General features: G+C 40.2%; 1 protein-coding gene and 1 long non-coding RNA gene across 4 annotated transcripts in view; both read right to left on the bottom strand.

The window, feature by feature from the left end:
• Positions 1-6,899: 6,899 nt before the first annotated feature.
• On the bottom strand, positions 6,900-12,384 carry LOC117352218. Its single transcript, XR_004537627.1, has 3 exons — positions 9,166-12,384; positions 8,657-8,792; positions 6,900-8,453 (listed from the first exon to the last, which is right to left on the bottom strand). It is a non-coding gene; the product is annotated as an uncharacterized LOC117352218 (long non-coding RNA).
• Positions 12,385-20,822: 8,438 nt separating this feature from the next.
• The window catches only part of NAP1L4 (nucleosome assembly protein 1 like 4), a 131,716-nt gene continuing 125,386 nt past the window's right edge, over positions 20,823-27,152 (bottom strand). For all 3 annotated transcript variants that reach the window (XM_033928485.1, XM_033928486.1, XM_033928487.1), the window contains one exon: positions 20,823-25,228. In XM_033928485.1, coding sequence (XP_033784376.1) covers positions 25,187-25,228 — 42 coding nt within the window. In that variant the 3' untranslated portion in view covers positions 20,823-25,186. The remainder of the gene's footprint in view (positions 25,229-27,152) is intronic.

The following is a 27,152-nucleotide window of genomic DNA, read 5'->3' as shown; positions in this document are numbered from 1 at the left end:
CAGTCAATGAATCAAAAGAGAGAAGATATGTATGTAGAGTAGTTGAAAGCCCTAATTAAAAAGAAGATATGAATGGGGCTATAAAAACGTTTAAAGGTTCCGCTCCACTGACGGAGGAGGGATTTTGGCAGGAAGTTAGTTGATCACAGGGATGTGTAAAGCCGTTTGGGTGACAACCCTGTCAGTCAATGAATCAAAAGAGAGAAGAAGTGTATATTAGAACAAATGATAGCCCTACTGACACAGAATGAATGAATGGGGTTCTAGAAACCTTTAAAGTTCCGCTCCACTGAGCTGGGAAGAGGGATATTTGCAGGATGTTGAGGTCAATGCAGGGATGTTTAAAACAGGGTGGGTGAATGTCTTGTCAGTCAATGAATCCTTAAAGGTACCGCTCAACTGAGCTGAGAAGAGAGATTTTAGCAGGGAGTGAGTTGATCGCAGAGATGTTTAAGCCAGGTTAGGTGAAAATCCTGTCAGTCAATGAATCAAAAGAGAGAAGATGTATATATTAGATCAAATTATAGCCCTACTGAAACAGAATGAATGAATGGGGCTCTTTAAACCTTTAAAGGTACCTCTCCACTGAGCTGGGAGGAGGGATTTTGGCAGGGAGTGAGTTGATCACCTGGAGGTATAGAGCCGGGTTAGGTGAAAATACTGTCAATCAATGAATCAAAAGAGAGAAGATGTATATATAAGATCAAATGATAGCCCTAATGAAACAGAATGAATGAATGGGGTTCTAGAAACCTTTAAAGGTTTCACTCCACTGAGTTGGGAAGAGAGATATTGGCAGGAACTGGGTTGATTGCAGGGATCTTTAAGCGAGGTTGGGTGAAAATCCTGTAAGTCAATGAATCAAAAGAGAGAAGATATGTATGTAGAGTAGTCGAAAGCCCTAGTTAAAAAGAAGATATGAATGGGGCTATAAAAACGTTTAAAGGTTCCGCTCCACTGACGTGGGAGGAGGGATTTTGGCAGGAAGTTAGTTGATCGCAGGGATGTGTAAAGCCGTTTGGGTGAAAACCCTGTCAGTCAATAAATCAAAAGAAAGATAAAGTGTATATTAGATCAAATGATAGCCCTACTGAAACAGAATGAATGAATGGGGCTTTTTAAACCTTTAAAAGGTACCGCTTCGCTGAGCTGGGAGTAGGTATTTTGGCGGGAAGTGAGTTGATTGAAGTGATCTGTAAAGCCCGGATGAGTGAAAATCCCGCCAGTCAACGAATCAGTGGAGACAGTGCTGGTGAGGAAAGATGAGAGAGAGACCTTTAAAAATACAGCATTATGAGAAATAGTCTAAATTCCAAATACTATTTGAAAAGTACAAAACACTTTTACATGAAAGAGAGAGAATTACAATTCAATGAAGCACAGAATATATTACCAAAAAAGAGACAAGATGTGTATATAGATAAATTGAAAGTGCTACAGAAACAGAATGGATGAATGGGAGTATATAAACCTTTAATTGTACCGCTCCACTGAGCTGGGAGGAGGGATTTTGGCAGGAAGTGAGTTGATGGCAGGGATGTGTAAAGCCGATTGGGTGAAACCCCTATCTGACAATGAATCAAAAGAGATAAGATGTGTACATTAGATCAAATGATAGCCCTACTGAAACAGAATGAATGAATGGGGCTATAGAAAACTTTAAAGGTACTGCTCCACTGAGCTAGGAGGAGGGATATTGGCAGGAAGTTGAGATCAATGCAGGGATGTTTAAAACAGGTTGGGTGAATGTCCTGTCAGTCAATGAATCCTTAAAGGTACCGCTCCACTGAGCTGAGAAGAGAGATTTTAGCAGGGAGTGAATTGAACAGAAAAAAAAATACAGCATTATGAAATAGTCAAAATTCCAAATACTATTTGAAAAGTACAAAAACACTTTTACATGAAAGCGAGAGAATTACAATTCATTGAGGCACAGAGTATATTACCAAAAAAGAGACAAGATGTGTATATAGATGAACTGAAAGCCCTACTGAAACAGAATGGATGAATGGGGCTATAGAAACCTTTAAAGGTACTGCTCCACTGAGCTGGTAAGAGGGATTTTGGCTGGGGGTGAGTTGATCGCAAGGATCTTTAAGCTGGGTTGGGTGAAAACCCTGTCAGTCAATGAATCAAAAGAGAGAAGATGTGTATATTAGATCAAATGATAGTCCCACTGAAACAGAATGGATGAATGGGGCTATAGAAACCTTTAAAGGTACTGCTCCACTGAGCTGGTAAGAGGGATTTTGGCTGGGGGTGAGTTGATCGCAAGGATCTTTAAGCTGGGTTGGGTGAAAACCCTGTCAGTCAATGAATCAAAAGAGAGAAGATGTGTATATAGATGAACTGAAAGCCCTACTGAAACAGAATGAATGAACTGAGAAAGGAAATAGCGGAAACACTCCAGCAAATATGTAATCTATCATTGAAAACTGGGGAGATCCCGGAGGACTGGAAAATAGCAAATGTCACGCCTATCTTTAAGAAAGGATCAAGAGGACACCCGGGAAACTACAGGCCGGTGAGCTTGACTTCGGTTCCGGGTAAGATGATGGAAGCACTTATTAAGGACAACATCTGCGAGCACATGGAAAAAAATGGGCAGCTGAGGGAGAGCCAACATGGCTTCTGCAAGGGAAGGTCTTGCCTCACAAACTTACTACATTTCTTTGAGGGAATAAACAGCCAGATAGACAAAGGGGAACCCATAGACATAATTTACCTCGACTTCCAAAAAGCTTTCGACAAGGTACCCCACGAACGGCTGCTTAGGAAGCTTTGGAACCACGGAGTGGAGGGGGATGTATACCGATGGATTAAACACTGGTTGGCGGGCAGAAAACAGAGGGTTGGAGTGAAGGGCCAATACTCAGACTGGCAACGGGTCACGAGCGGAGTTCCGCAGGGGTCGGTGTTGGGACCGCTCCTGTTCAATATATTTATAGACGATCTGGAGACAGGGACGAAATGTGAGGTTATCAAATTTGCAGATGACACCAAACTCTGCAGCAGGGTTAGAACCACGGAAGACTGTGAAAACCTGCAAAGGGACCTAACGAAGCTGGAAGAGTGGGCCAAAAAGTGGCAGATGCGTTTTAATATAGAGAAATGCAAGGTCATGCATGTTGGGAAAAAGAACCCGATGTTCAGCTATACAATGAGGGGAACATTGCTAGATGTAAGTACCCTTTAAAGAGACCTGGGTGTGCTGGTGGATACAACAATGAAAGCATCAGCACAATGCGCGACAGCCTCAAAGAAAGCAAACAGAATGCTGGGTATCATCAAGAAGGGTATCACGACCAGGACAAAGGAAGTCATCATGCCACTGTACCGTGCAATGGTGCGCCCGCATTTGGAGTACTGTGTCCAGTATTGGTCGCCGTACCTCAAGAAGGACATAGCATTGCTTGAGGGGGTCCAGAGAAGAGCGACGAAAATGGTAAGAGGTATGGAAAACCTTTCATATGCCGACAGGCTAGAACAGCTGGGGCTGTTCTCCCTGGAAAAGAGGAGACTTAGAGGAGACATGATACAAACTTTCAAGATCCTGAAAGGCATAGATAAGGTAGACAGGGACAGATTCTTCAGACTGTGGGGAACAACAAGTACAAGGGGGCACTCGGAGAAACTGAAAGGGGATAGGTTTAGAACCAATGCCAGGAAGTTCTTCTTCACCCAGAGAGTGGTGGACACATGGAACGCACTCCCGGAGGTAGTGGTGGGGCAGAAGACACTACAGGGATTCAAAGAAGGTTTGGATAAATTCTTGAAGGAAAAGGGGATTGAGGGATACAGATAGAAGTAAGGATAGGTTTTTTTAGGGCAGGGAACACTTGACAGGTCATGGACCTGATGGGCCGCCGCGGGTGCGGACCACTGGGTGCGATGGACCTCTGGTCTGATCCCGGTGGAGGCAACTTCTTATGTTCTTATGTTCTTATAATGGTGTTCTAGAAACCTTTAAAGGTTCCGTCCCACTGAGCTGGGAAGAGAGATTTTGGCAGGGGGGTGAGTTGATCGCAAGGATGGGTGAAAATCCTGTCAGTCAATGAATCTGTGGAATCAGGGCAGGTGAGGAAAGAAGAGAGAGTTTCATATTCATTAAATAATAAAGCATTAAGAGAAATAGCCAAAATTCCAAGTAATATTTGAATAGTACAGGAACACTATTACATGATAGAGAGTGAATTATAATGCAATGAGGCACAGAATATATTACCAACAAAAGACAAGATGTGTACATAGATGGATTGAGAGCCCTACTGAAAAAGAATGGATGAATTGGGCTATTGAAACCTTTAAAGGTGCTGAGCTGGGAGGAGGGATTTTAGCAGGAAGTGAGTTGATCGCAGGGATGTGTAAATCCCGGTTGGGTGAATGTCCTATCAGTCAATGAATCTTTAAAGGTACCACTCCACTGAGCTGGGAGAAGGGATTTTGGGCTGGATTCAGTAAATTCTCGAAATCTATCTTATTCGTTTCCGAGTCTGAAATGTTTACATTAGTTACTTTCTAATGCAGGAGATATGGATGCAGAGGGAGTCCTCAACGGCAGTGGCGTACCTGGCATGTGTGACACCCGGGGCCCATCATTTTTTGGCACCCCCCACATCTGTATGAAAAACATGATTTTTAGTAACAAGTTACACGTCACACATGAGTACCTAGGAAAAGGCAGCATCTTACATACTGCAGTGAGAAGTACAACAGCAATACACCCATTGTAAAACTAAACAAGCCAGATTAGTACAGATCAATCCTACACCGTCAATCCTAACAGAAAACCATGTCTTTCGAACACACAGAACACAGAAAACACCTTCGCCTAGTATGGAATGTCATCACAAACTTACCCCTCCCCCTTTTACAAAACTGTAGTGTGGGTTTTAGCCATGGTGGTATCAGCTCTGACGCTCATAGAATTCTGAGCATCAGAGCTGCTACCACCACGGCTGGCGCTAAAAAACGCTCCACAGTTTTGTAAAAGGAGGGAATAAAATAGAAATACATAGACAAAGGTTAAATTGAACCAGTAACAAGCTGGACTCTGCATACAATGCACCACAGAAACAGTGACACATGTCTCCTAAAGCAATAAATAAATAGAAAATTTATCAAAGTTCTGTTTCTGCTTCGTAGATGATGTTTTCAAGTGCTAATGTGTGGCGGGTCTAACGATGTTATCAAACATTTGTTCAAAATACCTACATAGTTGTATAGAAAAATGCTTGCTATAAAACATGTTTGTTCATATAATTTTTTATTAAGGTTGTGATAAGGGCTGGTATTATACAGACTTGGACAGAAAGTGACAACACATAAGTATTAAATAACAGCCATTGCACTGTATCTGTATTACAAGCATCATGTTTATACAAACACATTATACAGTCAAGCCAAACACTTCACAAGTGTATTGGTCGTTTCGGCACTGTTATCCTTTGGGGAGACATTACATTTTTGTAACAAGATGGGTATAGGTGTGGCAGTAACTGTGCCTTAGTGGAAGGAGCATGGGTGGAGACTCTGCAGTACCTCTTGACAAAAGCTCCACTAGCAGGAGCACTTTGCCATAATTAGAAAGGTAATCCTTAAATGAAGTCTAGCAAGACCAGATATAAATTTCACCACATAAACTTGAGTGACATGGCAATCACCATCTTCTAGTGCAAACACATTTAGCTTAATGTAAATAATGAATTGAGAAATCTGGGAAATTGGAGGTGGAAGGAGGGTTCTTTGAGGAAACAGGGGTAACGAGAAGCAGCATGACATTTGAACCCTTAAGCTCAGGATGCTGAGACTGTTGCTATGACTACAACACCACACTATCCCCTGCATGTTGCTTAATGGTGGTGTTAGTGGCTTAGCCTAATATACCTGGTTCTTTCCTCTTATACATATACTATGGAAACGTCACTCGCCCGCCCTTCACGATCTGCAGGGGATTTAAGTTCCGCTTGTGCGACACGACCGCACCCTGCAAGATGTCTGACCAACTGAGGGGATGCAAGCCAAACTTCACAGAGGGAGAAGTGCTCCGGCTAGCCGCACTTCAAATATGTTAAAACAACCTGGGGAGTTATACAAATGGCGTTGCACGCATCTCACCCCAGCATGGGTGAAGAAGAAACAGGTCCTGCGCCATCTGCACAGTGCGCAGCAGCCTCGAAAAAAGCCAACAGGATGCTGGGCATCATAAAGAAGGGCATAGCAACCAGAACACAGGAAGTCATCATGCCATTGTATCGAGCGATGGTGCGTCCACATCTGGAATACTGCGTTCAGTATTGGTCGCCGCACCTCAAGAAGGACATGGCGGTACTTGAGAGAGCCCAAAGGAGAGCAACGAAATTGGTAAGAGGGCTGGAACACTGCTCATACGCCGAGAGGCTGGATAGGCTGGGGCTCTTCTCTCTGGAGAAAAGGAGGCTCAGGGGAGATATGATAGAGACCTTCAAGATCATGAGGGGCATAGAGAAGGTGGATAGGGACAGATTCTTCAGACTGAAGGGGACAGCAAATACGAGGGGGCATTCTGAGAAACTGAAGGGAGACAGGTTCAAAACAAATGCAAGGAAGTTTTTTTTCACCCAAAGGGTCGTGGACACTTGGAATGCGCTACCGGAGGAAGTGATCAGGCAGAATACGGTACAAGGATTCAAACAGGGATTGGATGGATTCCTGAGGGATAAAGGGATCGTGGGATACTGAGGGAGGAGCTGGGATGTAACACAAGTATAGGAAGTAAATCAGGTAATGAGTATAAACTAACCTGGTCGTGCATGTGCAAGACCGGAGGGCTAGGACTTCGATAGGAAGGCAGGACTTAAATGGGAAACCAAGGTGGCAAGGGAGCCCCTTCTGATGATTCAGACAGGTCTTGACCTGTTTTGGGCCGCCGCGGGAGCGGACTGCTGGGCAGGATGGACCTGTGGTCTGACCCGGCGGAGGCACTGCTTATGTTCTTATGTAAATCCTTTACCTTGCATATTTATTTTAAGCACGCGCAGATGCCTTGTTGCACAAGTTTATGTGGCCAAATTTTGACCTGAGGGCCTGGGGGGGAGGTTGGAAGGGTGCGCCTACGCGGCATGAAAAAGGGTCGGCGTGGGGCATGAGCAGCAGCAGCCGCTGAACCTGCCTCCGCCTCCTCGGCCACCTTCTTCTGAGCTTTCATCTGAACATCCAGAATCATAATTTATGAAACATCCAGAAACATAATTTATGAATACATTAGTGGCAATTAACCATGCCCCCCTCCTACTACAAACAGTGCATCCAGTTTGCTGGCAATCCGATCCAGTTTGCTTGTCATCATTCTCAGGGTCCGAGTACCCTCTGACACAATCTGGATGAGATCGTCAGTCATCCTGTTTACTGATGCTCTCCCACGCTCAGCAATTTGGAATAGCGTGCCAGACCCCATCCTCATCATTTCCACCACCCCATGAATGTCAACCTCTGTGTCCTAAATGGGCGGAGGGACATTCAGGGTTGCTAAGTCACAAAAAGTGGACCAAATAATAGAGAATTATCTTGCAGATCTGTCACTGTTACCACTTGAGTCATTCTGTCCCTCTAATCACTGCAGTATCGAGCCTGTGGTGGGAAGAGTGCCCTTGAAGGAACCTGTGATGTTTAGGCGGAGGGGGCGTAAGAATAAGATGGTAGCGTATAACGAACAAGTTACTTACAGAACGTGGGGTCAATGCACGTTCGTTGAACTGTTTACTCCAGGCCCAGTTCATTGTCTCAAATATCCCTAAGTCTTCCCTTTCGGAGAAACAGAATTCTCTCGTTGAGAGAGAAGAGATCCGCTAGCCGCAGCACTTCTCTGCGAGCACAGACTGACAGTATTGGTATTAGATCGTCAGTCTGCCTGTTTATTGATCCAAAATCAGAATTCTAAAGTTGGGCAACGTGCATGACACCATCCTTGTCAGCTACAACACCCTCATTGTATCAACAGCTGTTGACAAAATGGGTGGAGGAACAGTTCAGGCGGTGGCTGAAATAGGTCTCTTCCTGAACAGGATGCTTTGAGGGGGGATAGCATATCAGAAAAGAAACAAACCCCCCCCCCCCCCCAACACAGAAGAATACATGAACATTCAACACCTAGAAAACAACCTGGCTAACAGAAGTTGCACACGACTACTCTTTAAAATATGTCCGAATCTGAAAGCACATTTTAGTGTAACTAGATGGTATGAGTCACAGAACAGCAGTGATTTTAATTATAACATGCCATGTTTAAACTCAATTACATGTAATGTCTACGTAAAAAGCAATATAAACTGTGAATAAATATTTTATGGTTCAAACACTTTACAGGTAACAGAAGGCAAAGACTCTTTCCAGAATGGGGCCACCAACAGGAGTGCTGTGACCTGCAATGTAGTTAGTCGTGATCGAGCGGTGTCCAAGCAGGTTTGAAAGGAAGCCTGCAGAGAGAAGAGAACAGACAGGTTAAGTAGTCAATCTAGCAAAAGGGTAGGCCGGAGGGCAGGGCAGAGAGAAGCGGTGTCCAAGCAGCTTCGAAAGGGAGCCTGCAGAGAGAACAGGACAGACAGGTTAAGTAGTCAGTCTAGCAAAAGGGTAGGCCGGAGGGAGAGGCAGAGACATCTCAGGCAAGAGGAAGACTCACCGGAGGACAGCGAAGACTCTTTCCAGAATGGGGCCATCAACAGGAGGTACAGTGACCTGCAGTGTAGTTAGTGGTGGTCGAGCGGTGTAGTTATTAGTCGTGGTCGAGCGGTGTCCAAGCAGCTTCAAAAGAGAGCCTGCAGAGAGAAGAGGACGGACAGGTTAAGTAGTCAGTCTAGCAAAAGGGTAGGCCAGAGGGAGAAGCAGAGACATTTCAAGCAAGAGGGAGACTCACTGGAGGACAGCAAAGACTCTTTCCAGAATGGGGCCACCAAAAAGAGGTGCAGTGACCTGCAGTGTAGTTAGTGGTGGTCGAGCGGTGTAGTTACTAATCGTGGTCGAGCGGTGTCTAAGTAGCTTCGAAAGTGAGCCTGCAGAGATAAGCGTTGTCCAAGCAGCTTCGAAAGGGAGCCAACAGAGAAAAGAGGACAGACAGGTTAAGTAGTCAGTCTAGCAAAAGGGTAGGCTGGAGGGAGAGGCAGAGACATTTCAGGCAAGAGGGAGACTTACTGGAAGACAGCAGACACTCTTTCCAGAATGGGACCACCAACAGGAGGTGCAGTGACCTGTAGTGTAGTTAGTGGTGGTCAACCGGTGTAGTTTAGTCGTGATCGAGCGGTGTCCAAGCAGCTTCAAAAGGGAGCCTGCAGAGAGAAGAGGACAGACAGGTTAAGTAGTCAGTCTAGCAAAAGGGTAGGCCGGAGCGAGAGGCAGAGACATTTCAGGCAAGAGGGAGACTCACCGGAGGACAGCGGAGACTCTTTCCAGAAGTGGCACACCACCGGATATCTCAACAGTGTAGCGTAGTGTATGTTGCTGTACTGTGTCTCGTGTGGATATGTGTTTTATTGGTATATTTTACGGTGTAGGGGGTGGGAGTGTGGAGGTAATAGGAGAGTGGAAGTGAAGGTGTTTTTTTGGTATTTTTTTGTTTTTATGGGGTGGAGGGGGTGGGAGTGTGGAGGTTATAGGATAGTGAACGTGAAGGTGTATTTTTATATTTTTTTTGTTTTTATGGGGGTGGAGGGGGTTATAGGGGAGTGGAGGTGAAGGTATTTTTTAAATTTTTTTATTTTATGAGGGTGGTGGGAGTGGGAGTGTGGAGGTTGTAAGAAGGTGGAGGTTGGAAAACGGGGGAAAAGAGAGTAGTAGAGGGTGGGGGTGTGGAGGAGGGATGGATAATTTGTTAGGGGTGTGTGGGAAAGAGAACACTTGAACACTAAGAGAGACAGTACACTAACGCTGAGAGAGAGAAAATATTACAGCGAGAAAGACAGAACACTAACAACTGAAAAGGCAATGCAGACAACTAGAAAGAAAATGGAGAAAAAGTAGCCAAGATGCCACGAAAAAAGCATGGAGAATACTACACCAAAAATACAAACACAAGCTGAAAGAAAAACATACTACACAAAGCAAATAGGAGAAGGTTCCCAAGACACAAAAAAGCTATTCCAATTACTAAAAGAACTCACAGACACCACACCATATCTAACCAATAACAAATACTGCCTGTGACCTTAATCACTGCCCACCATACCTATTGAAAACCTCCAGTACACTATTCCGCACCCTACTCCTACAATGGATGCAAATTCAACTCATAGATGGACAATTCCCACAAGACCTCAGCGAAATGATCATTACTCCGATCCTAAAAGACCCCAAAGGAGCTATGGACCAACCTTCCAACTACAGACCCATTGCCTCAATCCCACTTTACATTAAGCTGATGAAAGGCCTCGTAGCTAAAGCCCTAAATGACTACCTAGAAAACCACAATCTACTCCACCCCACACAGTCTGGCTTCAGAACCAACTATAGCACGGAGACCCTACTAGGAAGACTCATGGATATCGTGAAACAATACCTCAGCACAGGCAAAAAAATGCTGATCATACAACTAGATCTCGCTGCAGCCTTCGATCTAGTAGACCTTTTACATCCTTTTACAAATTCTAGACTCAATAGGAATTACTGTAAAGGTACTAACATGGTTCAAAGGATTCTTACAAACCAGAACTTATAGAGTCAAAACAAACAAAGAAAAATCAGAACCATGGTCCCCAAGGATCATCCCTATCTCCCACACTCTTCAACATATACATTGCCTCCCTAAACTCATACCTAGTGTGGGACCGGGATCCTGGCGAGGCCTAGTAGCTCCGCAGAATCCTAGTCTTGGCGCGAGCATAAGGGTGGTGGAACACAGCTTGCCTGGTGTCTCCCATAAATTGCACACCAAAATGGCCTGGTTTGTCCAAATGTTACACTTTTATTGAACATCAATGAAAGTTCCAAACAAAAAGGTCAAAATTTGGCATCAATACAAAAACTAAACGTTCTAGTTTTCTCTGCTGCTTCTTTCCTCATACACGCCAGTTCTAATCCCAGCACCGGCTGTGCTTTCAGAGATAAGTTCAAAACAATAATAACACAAAATACAGTTCATCCTATATGCCACCTTCAAGGTAAGCCAGAACAGTTCATGCCTCTGGTGATGGTTTAGGATATAAGGCTTTTAACAGTATTGGCACTAAAGCTGTTTGTGGTAACCTTGAACAGTAATTCCCCTTAGTAGGAGCAGAGAGGCCGGTTCTCCTACAGGTGTTGCCACTCTTTCCAATCATCTAAGCTCAAGGTAAATTCTGTAGCTCCCAGCACAGGTTCAAAACAGTGTATAAAAATACTTTCAAAACACAAAACTCCAAAAATGAAAAAACCCTTCACAAAGGAAAAGAAAATTCAGGCTTTCCAAACCTACACCCATTCCATGGGGTGCTCTTCCCCATGAGACATAACATTGTTCTCCAGCCAGTCTATATCACAAACCTCAGACTGTACTTCAGGGTTTTCCATTTCCCACTCCAGGTGAGAACCTTCCTGTGCTGGCCATAAATTAACTGCTCTAGCTGACTTCCTTCTCAGCTTTTCCTCAGCTTCCAGTCCCAGCTGCTTCTCCTCTCCTTCTGACAAGGGAAGCTCAGAAAAAGGGAGACTAGGCCAGCAACCACACCCCCTAACAGCAGAGTCAGCTAAACTCTTAAAGAGCCCTGTCCTTCTAGTTCCTGCCTGAGCTCTGTGAACTTTTAAAGGGGCAGGCTCACTCTTGACATTGTGCACAGGATTTCCACTATACCCAGGATGTTTCTTCAACTTAGTCACTGGAACTTTAGTGATACTTACAGGAGCTTTTCCCTTGGCTTTATTAGGCCTAGCCGGATCCCTGTCACACTAGACAAAATAGGAATTACCTCCTACAGCTATGCTGATGACATCACCATATTCCTCCCCTTCAATCAACATGAACCCTCCATGTTAGGAACAATAAAAGGAATACTTGAAACAGTAGCAACATGGATGAAAGCACACAAACTAAAACTTAACCCTGACAAAACAAATTTCATCCTAGAAAACAGCAGAGCACCAACCTTGACCAACCTAGTGATAAACACAATCTCATACTCCATCCAACCCATGCTAAAACTCCTCAGAGTGATGATAGACAGGGGCTGTACCATGCAACCACAAATCAACAAAATAATAAAAACATCATTCGCAACTATGAGAAACCTAAGACAAGTACGAAAATTCTTCGACAGAAAACAATTCCAACTAGTGGTTCAATCACTGATCCTTGGCCTAATTGACTACTGCAACATACTATATCTCACCTGCCCAACAACCGCGATAAAACAACTTCAAACAATACAAAACACAGCCCTAAGACTTATCTACTCACTAAATAAATACGACCACATCACAGAGGCGTACCATGACTCACACTGGCTTCCAATACAAGCCAGAGTGCATTTCAAATTCCACTGCTTACTATTCAAAGCTATAAACGGAGACAGCCCTACCTACTGGAACAATAGACTAACTCATTCCACCTCAACCAGACACAGGAGAACCCATACAATATTCACACACCCACCAACCAAAACTGTCAAATGAAAAAAAATGTATAACAACCTACTGGCCACCAGAGCAGCGAAACTAGACCGACAACTCACCAATCTGCTGACTTTGACCACAGACTACAAAACCTTCAAAAACGAAACAAAAACCCTACTCTTCAAAAAATACATAAAACCAATATAACTCAATCAAACAAGTCCCGAACTCCCCCCTGCAATGCCATCTACCCATCAACAAACCTGCAATACCATCTACCCATCAACAAACCAGGAAATGTTCAAACTATTCCCTAATATCTAATATAATAAAATGCTAGGCCGCACATGCGCACTCAAAAGTCATGTTCCCTGATCCGTCGCGGAAACACGACTGCGCATGCGTGCCCCTGGCTCTCACTGTCATTAATGAATCAAAAGAGTCAAGATGTGTATATTAGATGAATTGAAAGCCCTACTGAAACAGAATGGATGAATGGGGCTATAGAAAACTTTAAAGGTACCAGTGAGCTGTGAGGAGGGATTTTAGCAGGGAGTGAGTTGATCGCCCGGAGGTATAAAGCTGAATTCGGTGAAAACACTGTCAGTCAATGAATCAAAAGAGAGAAGTGTATATTAGATCAAATGATAGCCCTAGTGAAACAGAATGAATGAATGGGGTTCTAGAAACCTTTAAAGGTTTCACTCCACTGAGTTGGGAAGAGAGATATTGGCAGGAACTGAGTTGATTGCAGGGATCTTTAAGCTAGGTCGGGTGAAAATCCTGTAAGTTAATGTATCAAAAGAGAGAAGATATGTATTTAGAGTAGTCGAAAGCCCTAATTAAAAAGAAGAGATGCATGGGGCTATATAAACCTTTAAAGGTACCGCTACACTGAGCTGGGAGGAGGGATTTTGGCAGGAAGTGAGTTGATGGCAGGGATGTGTAAAGCCGATTGGGTGAAACCCCTGTCTGACAATGAATCAAAAGAGATAAGATGTGTACATTAGATCAAATGATAGCCCTACTGAAACAGAATGAATGAATGGTGTTCTAGAAACCTTTACAGGTACCGCTCCACTAAGCTGGGAAGAGAGATTTTGGCAGAAGTGAGTTGATTGCAGGGATCTTTAAACCGGGTTGGGTGAAAACCACATCAGTCAATGAATCAAAAGAGAAAAGATGTGTATATAAGCTCAAATGAAAGCCCTACTGAAACAGATTGAATGAATGTGGTTCTAGAAACCTTTAAAGGTTCTGCTCCACTGAGCTTGGAAGAGGGATTTTGGCAGGAAGTGAGTTGATCGCACGGATGTGTAAAGCCGTTTGGATGACAACCCTGTCAGTCAATGAATCAAAAGAGAAAAGATGTGTATATAAGCTCAAATGATAGCCCTACTGAAACAGAATGAATGAATGGTGTTCTAGAAACCTTACAGGTTCCGCTCCACTGAGCTGGGAAGAGGGATTTTGGGAGGAACTGAGTTGATTGTAGGGATCTTTAATCCAGGTTGGGTGAAAATCCTGTTACTCAATGAATCAAAAGAGAGAAGAATCAATTTAATTTCTAGTACTTTTGAAATGTTTTATAAAATTCTACTGTATAACCATCACCACCTGGAACGAATCCAATGCTGTTTCTAATTCTTTTAGTGATATAGGTTCATCTATACTCCGTTTTAAAGGATCAGGTCCATTAATTAAATCCAAAATATTTTTACCATCTTTTTGCCTCTCCTAATAAGGCTCGGAATACAGGTCCTTATAAGATTTTAGAAATTGTTTTAAAATTAGATCGTTAGATTGTTTTAAAGTTATAATACCATCTTTTATCCCATTAATGTTAGTTTTTTGTTTTTTTTTTTGCTGTAATTTGCCGTATTAGAATTTCCATTATACATTGTCTGTTTGGAAAACAAATCTCTTCTTATCATATTTGAAGCTAATTCATTATATTTACCTTTTGATTTCAACAGAGCTTGTAAATGCTCCCATTTACTTACTAATTTAATTTCTAGTACTTTAATTTCTTTTTCTAATTCTGCATTTTAATCTGTTTCCTAACAAAAGCCGAATATTGCTCTGGAAAACAAGACTGAATTACCAAAAAAACCGATTCTGAGCACATTTTAGTTTTTAAAAGTAAAATCTCTTATTAACTGCCTGAAACTCATGCAGGCTCAGAATACAGGTCCTTATAAAATTTTAGAAATTGTTTTTTTTTTTTTTCCAATTCTTTATTCATTTTCATATCTCATAACAAGTATACAATAATCATTCAATATTCATACAATTCACTTGTATACTTCATATAATATTAAATCTTATATTATCCCCCCTCCCCTTCCACACATATCAACATTTTATTTGAATCTCACACATTATACCCTCCCAATCCCATATCATATAATTATTCTTCTATAAAAAAAAGTGTCTAATCATTCGAATATTCAATCAATGGCCCCCAAATTTTTTTAAACTTGTTATAATTTCCTTTTTGCATAGCAAGAATTTGTTCCATTTTATAAATATAACATATAGAATTCCACCAAAAAGTATAGTTAAGTCTTGTATAATCTTTCCAATTTCTAGTTATATTCTGAATGGCAACTCCTGTCATAATCATTAGTAATTTATTATTATTTGCTGAAATTTGACTCTTTGCTCTCATCATTGTTCCAAACAAAATTGTATCATATGACATAGCAACTGGATTTTCTAGAAAATAATTAATTTGAGACCAAATTGACTTCCAGAAGGCGTTAATACAAGGACAATAAAAAATTAGATGATCCAAAGTCCCTTCTTCTAGATTACAGTGCCAACATTTATTAGATCTAGAGCTATCAAAGTTTTGTAAACGTACTGGGGTCAAAAGAGCTCTATGCAACAAAAAGAACCAAGTCTGTCTCATAGATGCTGACACTGTACATCTAATTCTCCAAGACCAAATTCGTGGCCATTGAGAAGCAGAAATTTGATGCTTAATCTCAATGCTCCGAATGTCTATTAGACCCATTTTTTGTTTTTTATTTGTAAAACCATATATCAATTTATACCACTTAGCGGCTTGGTGACCCAAGAAATCCGCCTGGAAACACAGGATTTCCAAACTATATTGAGTATCAAGATCTTTCCATTCAGGGAACCCCTCCTGAATAGCCTGCTTCAGCTGCAACCATTTAAAACTTTGTGACTTAGTAAAACCATATTTATGTTGCAGCTGTGAAAAACTAAGCAGCTTACCATATGAAATAACATCATTTAAAGTTCTTATTCCTGCAATGATCCATTGTTTCCAGAGAATTTTATGACCGCCTATTTTAATCTTGGAGTTTAGCCAAATGGATTGATTTAATGATTTAATAATTGGAATAGGTGATAATTTAGTAACATATCTCAAAGTCTTCCAAGTATCAATCAAAATTCTATTCCCTTTGTATCATAGGTATTGTAGGCATTGGTATTTAGAAATTGTTTTAAAATTAGATCGTTAGATTGTTTTAAAGTTATAATACCATCTTTTATCCCATTAATGTTAGTTCTTTTTTTTTTTTTTTTTTTGCTTTAAAGTAATTTGCCTTATTAGAATTTCCATTATACATTACCATTATTTTATTACCATTATATTATTATACATTATTTTATTACCACTATATTATTAAACATTACCATTATTTTATTTATTATTATACATATATTTATTATTATACATATTTATTACACATTATTATTATACATATATTATACATATTATTATACATTATTTATTTATTATACATATATTTATTATTATACATTATTTTATTACCATTATATTATTAAACATTACCATTATTTTATTTATTATTATACATATATTTATTATTATACATATTTATTACACATTATTATTATACATATATTATACATATTATTATACATTATTTATTTATTATACATATATTTATTATTATACATTATTTTATTACCACTATATTATTAAACATTACCATTATTTTATTTATTATTATACATATATTTATTATTATACATATTTATTACACATTATTATTATACATATATTATACATTATTTATTTATTATACATATATTTATTATTATACATTATTTTATTACCATTATATTATTACCATTGTTTTAAAGTTATATTACCATTTATCCCATTAATGTTAGTTCTTTTTTTTTTTTTTTGCTTTAAAGTAATTTGCCAATAATTTTCTCGCCTTATTAGAATTTCCATAATACATTGTCTGTTTGGAAAACAAATCTCTTCTTATCATTTTTGAAGCTAATTTAAATGCTCAACAATTTAGTTGCTTTAAACAGAGCTCCCATTTAGTTTCTAGTACTTTAATTTCTTTTTCTAATTCTATATACTGCATTTTAATCTGTTTCCTAACAAAAGCCGAAAACAAGACTGAATTACCTAAAAACTGATTCTGAGCACATTTTAGCTTTAAAACTAAAATCTCTTCTGATAGGCCTGAAATTTATCCAGACTTTATTTATTGCTCTGGAAAACAAGACTGAATTACTGATTCTGAGCATATTTTAGTTTTAAAACTAAAATCGCTTCTGATCTGCCTGAAACTCATCCACTGTGTTATTGCTCTAAACAACAAGATTGAACTACCTAAAAACCGGTTCTGAGCACATTTTAGTTTTAAAACTAAAATCTCTTCTGATCGGCCTGAAACTTTGGATATTCTCCAGATCAGAAGAGATTTTTAGTTTTAAAACTAAAATGTGCTCAGAATCAGTTTTTAGGAAGATGGCCGCGTTGTAGAGAGGACACGATAATTATTACAGAAGCCAAAAGCTGGTTTTTCTCATACAAAATTACAACAAAAGTTCTCACATTATGCTTACATATTTTATAAAAAGAAATACATAGACAAATATTGTAATATGCTTACAAAACTCCTCAGCTTTTATGTGCTTTCTATACTGAGAAAATAATTTCTGTCTCACTGTTTATAGAAATTGCCCCAAACTGCTTAACAGCATTTGTGTTCTGTATAATTTTCATCTTTTATCAACAAGTGAATTAGCTGATATTTTTCTGTTCTTTTCTTTAAATAACTTGCTATACCTTTCCTTGCTTCAGTGGTACGCTAACTTATTTGTGCTTTCTTATCAAGTCTCCACCTATAAACCTTGTGTATATTTAACTTAACTTTTCTTTTTTAGAATGAGCTTAAAATTCAAGAAAACCAACTTCTTCAAATGTCTCTAAAGTCTTTAAAAATGCTAGAGAGAAAAAAATGTATGTGTGCACTAAATAAATAAAATATAAGAAATCTCTCCCTGAGTGCTTCAGGTTTTCTTGCGGTGGAGCTGGAACATCATGAAAACTGGAACTATTGAAGCATCTGGAACTGTAGATCTTCAGCACTGCATATCATGAGGATCCGGCACAGGAATTCTTTTCTGGCAAAGGTGTACTAACTATGATAATTAACCAAATAAAATTTTGCCTCCCTCTGAATGGTGTCTAAAGTTTCTAATATGTTGCTAAGTAACTTGTACAAAATAAGATAAATATTCAGTCCTGGGCTCTGAACTAATATAACAACATCCAGCCAAAGGCCTCTCTTTCTGAGCAGTACAAATCAAGATGCTAGAGCAGCATAAACCTTTTTTTTAAAACTTGTGAATAGCTCAATATAAGATACAAAAATTCAGTGTGTTTTAACAATTTCTCTCACCAGAATTGATTCAACTTATTAGCTGACTTATTTGCAAGTTTAAATTCAAATCCTTCACTACTCATGTCACTTTTTTTTACCCAAATCCTCAAATAACCAAGAGGTGCAAGTGGAACTTCTGCTGCCAAGTAGAGCAGGTATGAGGAGTATAGCCTCCACTAAAAAAATTCTGTTTCTTCCGGAGCCCAACATAACCTAATGTCGCTACTGCCACCTTCACTCCCAACACTGTGGCCTCAAACTGTCTTTTAATGACAAAGTCTCGCTTGTGGCCTGTGCATCTTTTAGCACTATGCCCCCTTCACTGGGAAGGGAGGTGCATTTTGTAACTTGCATCACCAGTTAATCCAACTTTGGCAGCTTTAGTGACACCCAGGGATCTCCCAATTTTCAGTCAGCATCTTCATGTTTGGCTGTAAGGGAAAGCATGTGGTCTGTACTTCTGTGATCATGAGCAAGCACTGCTCCAGATTCAATTCCTGGAGAGATTCTGTAATAATTTCCAGCAGTGCTGAGGACTTAACAACCTGTGCACTGTTTGTTCCTCTCCAAGATCAAGGGCTGCCACCGTGTTGTGGCTAAACCCACCCAGATGAGATGCTGCATCTCCTACTACTGAGGACCCAGATTAGGAAAGTAAAGGCATTGCTTCTGAGTCTCCCTCATCCCAGTCCTCCTCTGAGTGAATCCCTGTGTCTTGGACATGACATTGCTGTGGGGAAACTGCTCTTAGAAGGAACAGACCCTGGCGCCACCACTGCAGTGACCCTCAAGGAATCAGACTGACCTCTGTAGTTTAAATATGCCTCATACATCATACTCTCAAATTCTGGAGCAAAGCCCTGACCAGGAGCCAAATTAAAAAAAAAAAAAAAAATCAAATCCAGGGATAGTAAAATGGAGGTAGGGACTTTCTCCCCCGGGAGCCTTCAAAAATGACTTTTGGAAACCCTCCCCTTCTGGTGTTGAGAATTGTCTGAGCTGAGACTGCAGCTAATAAAATGAGAACTTTTGCCTCAGAAAAGCCTGGAAGCTTGTTTCTTCTGACTGCTCTTCAGGTCACATGTAGGACTGAAACTTCAAAGAGGGAGAAAAACAGAGTTAGCACCTGACCCAAGTATTAAAACCACCACGGGACCACTCAGCATGCGCTCAAACTCTTTGTGGACAAAACCTGGATCAAGACTTGCTTCCAACGGAACAGTCCCTGAGCTTCCAAACTGTTGGTGCAGACTAGAGAGTTGCGCGGGGACAGAAATCCCATCCATCCCCGCCCGGATCCTCGCCGTCCCCACTCGGATCCTCGCCGTCCCCACTAGGATCCTCTCTGTCCCCACCCACAAGGAATTACCTCCATCCCTGCCCGTCCCCATAAAAAGCAGCAATTACTTCTGACAGGATCATCAATTTCACAGTTTCTTTTGTGTTTGCGCTGCTGTTTTCCTTGTGGAATCTTTTTGGTGGAATCCTTTTTTTGTTTTCTGTTCAGGTAATTAACCTCTTTTACTAAGGCATTATATTATATGGCCGAACCCTGCTTCCAAAGCCTTCCATTCCCGTGGGACATGATCAAGACGTTCAAGTATCTTACGGGCTGCATCGAGGCGGAGGAAGATATCTTCTTTTTCAAGGGTCCCACGACAACAAGAGGGCATCCGTTGAAAATCAGGGGCGGGAAACTACGAGGTGACACCAGGAAATTCTTTTTCACTGAAAGAGTGGTTGATCGCTGGAATAGTCTTCCACTACAGGTGATTGAGGCCAGCAGCGTGCCTGATTTTAAGGCCAAATGGGATCGGCACATGGGATCTATTCACAGGGCAAAGGTAGGGGAGGGACATTAAGGTGGGCAGACTAGATGGGCCGTGGGCCCTTATCTGCCGTCTATTTCTATGTTTCTATGAGAGGGGGGTCCCCGCGGGATTCCTGCGATCCCCGTTCCCGTGCAGACCTCTAGTGCAGACAGGTGCCCTGCAAAGCAGGCTGCCTGCTAGCTACAGACCTCTACCCTGACAGTCTGTGTCTTCTCGCAGCCAGAGATGCCCCTGCAGAACTGGGGGTCCTCTGCTAACACTAAAAAGCCTCTCGACTGGATAAAAAAACAGTGTAAAATAAGAAAATAAACACAAGCAGAGCAGTCTCCTACCATCTCAGAAGTAGAGAAGAAAACTGAGGAGATATAGCATAGCCCAAAGTAAGGGGAGGTGGAGCAGAAAAATATAAATGAGGCTCTACACTAGATCTCACTATTAGAGCTATACAACCCAGAGGTTCAAGAAAAATGTGCCTATTTCACTAGAATGGGTCTGTTATGTTTTAAATTCTCTTTGCTTAGGGGCACATCCTACATTGCTTTCAACAAAGAAGAGTATGGTTTGGGTAATTCAGATTTGTAATGCCACTTGGCAATATGACTATACCTGAAGATGTCCTTAAAACATTATGTGGCTTTTAACCTCATATTTAGGGTACCTTCTGGTAAATGTGACAATCTGTTTATTTTGCATCAAATATATACTTTTCAAATAAAACCTATTTTATGAAAACAATACAGAGGTGTATATTTGTTTCACAACTTTAATAGAATATTTTAGCTACTTTTGTACAAAGTGAAAACACCAGATTAAGTTACAAATATTAATTTTGAGATAAGGATGGAGCGCACTCTACATGCCTGGTCACAGTGACGCTACTATTTTGCTGATGCATATAAACTTGCACCGGACACTAAGAAAATAAGAGAACAGTAATTTAACAAAAGAGCATCAAATTCATTTTGAGTGGAAAATAAGTCATAAAACTTGGTTGTTATTTCAGCAGATCACTAGTATTCCTGCTCTATTATCAGCAAGCACAGGCACTTCTTCACAATCATTGATAAATATTTGCTGTACTATGGATGGTGCAACTGTCAATCCTAATGTTAAAAAAAAAAAAGAGGCAAAGGAGGCTAAAATGAAACAGGACTTGGAGGTGGTGATTTCCAGGTCTCTCCTCACATGGATCTCTCTCTTTTTAAAACTGTCATTGTAACCAACACAGTATTATGAAATGGCAAATTATTATTTTACTGAGTGACTAATTCAAGATATGTCCTTAACTGAGTCTTCTATATCATGAATCAAGTTAGGGTCAAATAGGGTGCCTAGTGATCATACAGATGCCACATGTGAACCAGCCTACTGTTTTCAGATCTGGAAGTAGTCCATATATAATCACCCTGGACACCCTGAAATAAATTATTGCTTCTATAGATTACTATAGATTACTTCTATAGATATGACTGAACAAATGAATACTTTTTGTGGTACAGTGTTTCTGAGAAATGTGGAAGTACTCTTATTGCAATACATTGTTTTATTCAGTTTTATCGTTTAACTGTCGTTTCCCCATTTAAAATACACTGATTAAAATAGGAAAACTAGCTACAGGATAGCACCCCGCAATGGAACTGCAAGTTGACAAGCAGCTCAGAGCTTAAAAATCCTTCCCTGATAGGCAGAAGCAACAATGTAGGAAATTCACCGACACATGTGATGCAACAAATTTGCTAGGTCTTTGAAAATGACTAGATGGGAGTATGAACAAAAAAATTACTTTAAAAACTAGACTAAGAGTTCCGTTAGCATCTAATCAATAAGTTCCCTTTCCTTTAAATGAGTGTTTTAAAATATTCCCTAAAAACATTTTTTGAGCATATTCAAATATTCCCCCAGTTAGTTTCAAACAGAACTTTCTACTCAAGGCCAGGATGCAATGGTCTTCAAAGTACAGAAGCCCCAGTCATCTCTATACAAAATACATACGCAGCTGGGGTTTGATAAGTTAGTGCTCAGGGGAGGGGGGCTTCCCAAAGCCGCCTTCAGCTTCAGGTAGGATTTATGCTCCCAATGCCATAGAGATCCATGGCAATTGCTGAATATATAAGTAAAGCAGGACAACTTCCTGAGAGTGGTGCAGTGGTTAAAACTATAACCTCAGCATCCTGAGGTTGTTAGTTCAAACCCACATTGCTCCTTGTGACCCTGGACAAAATCCACTTAATCCCCCCATTGCCCCAGGTACATTAGATAGGATTGTAAGCCCACCGGGACAGGAAGGGAAAAATGCTTGAGAATGGTATAGAAAATTGAATGGTATAGAAAATTGAATAAATAAATAAATATCTTTTCTCAACTAAAAAGTATCCTTTTCTGTACACTGCTTCAATTGAGAGGTATCTACTTTGAATAGCAATTTCAAACATCCTCCCTTGCCTTCTTGTTTATTTAATCAAATACACAATTTCAAGTATTCACTGACCTAAGTTTCCAGTATTAAAATTTGTTGTATCTGTTTCATAATAATAATAAAAAAGATTTGAACATAAAAAAATGTGGTAACTTATTCTGAAAATCAATTTGACTACTACAGAGGTAGAGAGCTTGGAGCACTCTTACCCATTTATATGGGCCCAGAAATACATTCGGTATTTGCTATTGAATATTAACCTCACTGGGACAGTTATATGAGGGCTAATTACACCCCCCCCCCCAATATACACACACACTGGTGAGAACATTATAGTTGGAGTTGGATCAATGGGCTTGAATACAACTTGGATAGTGAGGGTTCATGCAGTTAAAATGATTCATTTGGGCAAAACTAACTTTTTTTGGACTGCTTTTCCCCCTTCCCCCCATTTTTATTTTGCAAACTAAACCACAAAATATTTGCTTATGTATGGAAAAGAAGCCTCCTACAGTGCCATCCAAGAGGTACAGCAGTCTAGAACTTCCAATTCTACCATATGTTTGCACAACTTAAGATTTTGGCAGTTTGGTGTTCTGAGACTTCAAAGAGTTGGATTGCGATGGAACAATATCTGGTGGGAAAAATACCCCTATGGGCTGTGGCCCTGAACTTCCTCTACAGAATTTACAGCTTATCCATAAATCTAACACATATGTGCCTAGCCTTTTCTTCCCTGAGACATTACTTTCTTCTGACTCCTTTTCAATAGCACTCAGGGTTTCCCAGCAGAACAGCTAGAAGCTACTTTCAAACAATGACCAGTAATGGTCTTTGTTTGCTGAAGCAACTGGTAGATGAGGGAAAAATAGTATTCTTTGAAGAGCAGATGGAAGATGATGGTAAAGAACCAAACATGCAAATTAGAGACCTCTTACAGAATAAAGCTCTTTCAGAATTAAAACTGGAAGAAGCACTACTAGAGAAGGCTTTAAGGGGGAAGTCAGGGGTGAGGGGGGATAATGAAGATAGAACTTGCCATACTCAATCAGGGTTTACCACCTATAAAATTTGTGGAGAGTTGAGAGTGAGATTTAGAAATCCACCACACGACAAGAATGGGAAAAGTTAACCCAATGTAGAAAATAAAACTACCAAATACTTTATAAATGGTTCTATACCTCAGTTCAACACATGCATGCAAAGGGAAATTACTTATTCTGGAGAACATCTGGAAACCAGGGTGTTTTTCAACATATTTGGTGGCAGTGTCCAAATATGGAATTTGGGGATGTGGTGATTACAGGCCCCTTGCTCCTGAAAGATGCAGCCTGCCAAGAGCTACCCAGGCTTGCAACCTTTAGCAGCAGTCTTGGAAGCAAAAGGAGGTACTTCTTATCGCTGTGATGTATGCTAAAGCGGGTTATATTTATTTGAAGACTAAAAAGATTGCTATGTGGATGGGTACATTACCTGCCTTTCTCAAAATCTGAGAACCCTACAAGAGGTAGAAGGAGATGACGAGGGGTAATTAATCTTTCAGTAGCAATATAGGGAGGCTGTTGTACACTGATTATGATGTACCTGTCAAGAATGTAACCAGTATGGAGTTCACTGAGTGGTTGGGGGGAGGGGAATTTGGATGTCTGAACAAATGGATCAAAGTTGTTTTGGTTATATGTTATTGTTTAAATATATTGTTATATTCTTTAATAAATAAGAAGATGAAAAAAGGAAACAAATGGTGACTTCTCATCTAAAAAAAAAAATCTAAAATTTTCCCCATATTTAAACACAAATAATAAATATACATTGCTAAAAATTCTGGTTCTTTGGCAGCAACATAGGCCAGGGTTAAAAGTCTGACCTATGTACTCCAGATTCCTCTTCAAACTGGAGCACCAGCCAGTTAACTGATCCTGGAAGGATGAGATGCCAAATTCTCATTAGTAACCAGCCTTCTCAATAAAACAAAAGAACAACAAAAATATTTAAAATCCCTTAGGACAGACTCCTTTCTGAATTCTGTATAGTTAGAAATATTGATACAGAAATAGAAAGCTGCATAATATGCCCTTTTCAGCGAGGGAGAAAATCAAACACACAAATGTGTTCAACTGTGATAATGCATTAAATAAGGAGTATATTTAATGCTGCCTCAGAATCCATAAGAAATGTATTACTGAATCAAAGCAAAAACTAAAAGTTGCTTTTGTTAAAAGTGAGTTGAATTTCACATTATGCACATCATTTGACCTGTAAGAAAGAAACACACACTCGCACACAAAAAAAGTGAATGTGTACACTTAGTGCAAGGTACACTATTTGGTACAGAAGCAAATTAGACAGTGTTACTTTTTCCAGTATACAGATTTGGTTACCTATTTGTAAACAGAATGAAAGCAAACTTTCATAAACAGCGAGTATGCTGAGAAAATCCAGTCAATCCTCAGCTACCATGTACCAAAGGCTGTAGAGTGTGCTTTATTCAAACCTCGTATTTCCCAAATGCAATAAAGTTACCACTGTACAAGTTAAGCCAAAAAAAAATGAAAATCATGCACTTTAAAACAAACTTAATGTTAAGTCTTGTTAATAAGACTGTGCTGTAGAGATGGCGTATCCTGAACTTCAGGCCAGCTATCCAAACGTTTATTAAAAGTTTCAAAGAATCACTGAGAAGTGGCATCTCATTACTGCTGTTTGCACTCAGCAGGCTGGCCAGAATCTTTCGGCTAAAAGGAGAAAAATAAATTACAATAGTAAACTGTTACAAACTGCAAACACACTTATCCCACAATTTACAATCATTCTATGTTTTCAATCTCTATCAACTACACAAACAGAATATTAAACAGACAACTACTGAAATGGTCCATGCAGTCTGCCCATTTGATATTTTTTATACTTTGGGTAGTTGCACATGAAATCTATTTGTGGTATTAAAGTGGTTTATAGTGGTTTTGTGTCTTCATTAAAATGAAGAAATCTAGCATGTATTTTAGATATCTGCCCATCTGGCTTATTAAGGCTACTAATAATACTTTGAGATGGACTGACAAGTTCTGATGCTTCCCTAGCAAACACTCCCCAAAGAGCTCAGAACGGGTTACAGTTTACATTCACAGTGTTATAATATAGGGTTTACAAACAATGTGTTGCACTACATCTTTATATAGGACTGCTTAATGATGCTGGTGAAGGGTTGAGGGAGTGACTAGGCAAAAAAGTAGGTTTTTACAGCTTTTCTAAAGTTAAGAAGTCCTTCAAAAGGCTCTAATATGAGGAGGTAGATTGTTCTAGAGGTTTGGTAAGAAATGGGAATAGGATCATTTCCAGGCAGCCTGGAGTTGGAGGGAGTGTCCTGATCGTGTATGTGGGCATATTTCATCTTGGGAGAGAAGCGTACTCTTTGGGGTGTAGTAAAGAAGTTTGTCTGAGAAGGATTTGGGTGTCATGTTGTAGAGGGATTTATATGCCAACACTAGGCCTTTGAAAATGGAGCATTGGGTTATGTCAGTGCTGGATAGACTGGGTCATGGGCTTGTAGGTTTTTCAGTAGTCTTATTGTTGCATTTTGAACTCACTATAGTTGTTTGGTATTTTTTTGCTGTAAGACCGTTGAATAAAGCATTGTAGTAATCCATGTGTGTAAGGACAACGGCATAGAATAGTTGGGTGAAGTCTTGTTCCATGAAGTAGTTTCTTATCTTTTGGAGCTGGCAGAAGTAGTAGAAGGATGAAGAGACTACTTGTTACATGTGTTTGGATAGTGATAGGTTTGAGCCAAGAGTAATTCCTAGGCTCCGTACTTCATCTTTTAGCATCAAGGTAGTTGATTCCCAGGTTAGGGAAGGATGGGTGTAGGAGCATTTTTCTTTCCTAAGCCATAGTAGTTCAGTCTTGGAGGCGTTCAGTTGAAGCTTGTTCGAGGTCATCCCATGTTTAATTTTGGATAAACAGTTGTGCATGGTTGTGGTCTGAGTGTCACGATTTGCTCCTAGTGGTAGGTATAGTTGAATGTCATCAGTGAAGGAGTGGATTTTGATTTGGTATTTTTGAGCTATGCCAAGTACTGGTTTGATGTAAAGTTTGAAAAGAAGAGGGGGATAATAGGACCCCTTGGGGTCCATATTTGATTTGTTTCAGTTTGGATAGATTAGTACCGAGTAGTACTCTTTGGGATCTATGACTCAGAAAGGATTGAAACCAGTGTAGTGCTGTTATCATTGATACTGATTTCTGTGAGGAGGATAGCGTGATCGATGGTATCACAAGCTGCACTCAGGTCAAGCAAGACAAGTAGGATGTAATTTCCCTTATCCAGAAGTCATCTATGATGTCAAGTAAGCTACCTTTTCCAGTATCTTAGATAAGTAGGGCAGATTGGAGACAGGCCTGAAGTTGGTTGGTGTGTTTGGGTTGAGGGATGCTTGTTTTTTAGGATCAGCCTTGATTATCCTGTTTGTAGCAAGGTGTTGATGAGTGGCAGGATAGAATTGATAAAGGAGCTTTTGAATGGTCCAAGATGGAGTTTGAGGGCTGCAATTCTGCTGAGTTCTTCGTGGGAGATGGTATCAAAGCTGGTTTGGGTTAAAGAATACAGAATGACACGGGGAAAAAATGTGTCTTTGTCTCCGCGAGTTTGATCCCTGTTCC

This window comes from Geotrypetes seraphini, chromosome 19 (genome assembly GCF_902459505.1).
Source record: "Geotrypetes seraphini chromosome 19, aGeoSer1.1, whole genome shotgun sequence".
NCBI lineage: Eukaryota > Metazoa > Chordata > Amphibia > Gymnophiona > Dermophiidae > Geotrypetes > Geotrypetes seraphini.
This window is presented reverse-complemented; position numbering and strand designations above follow the sequence as displayed.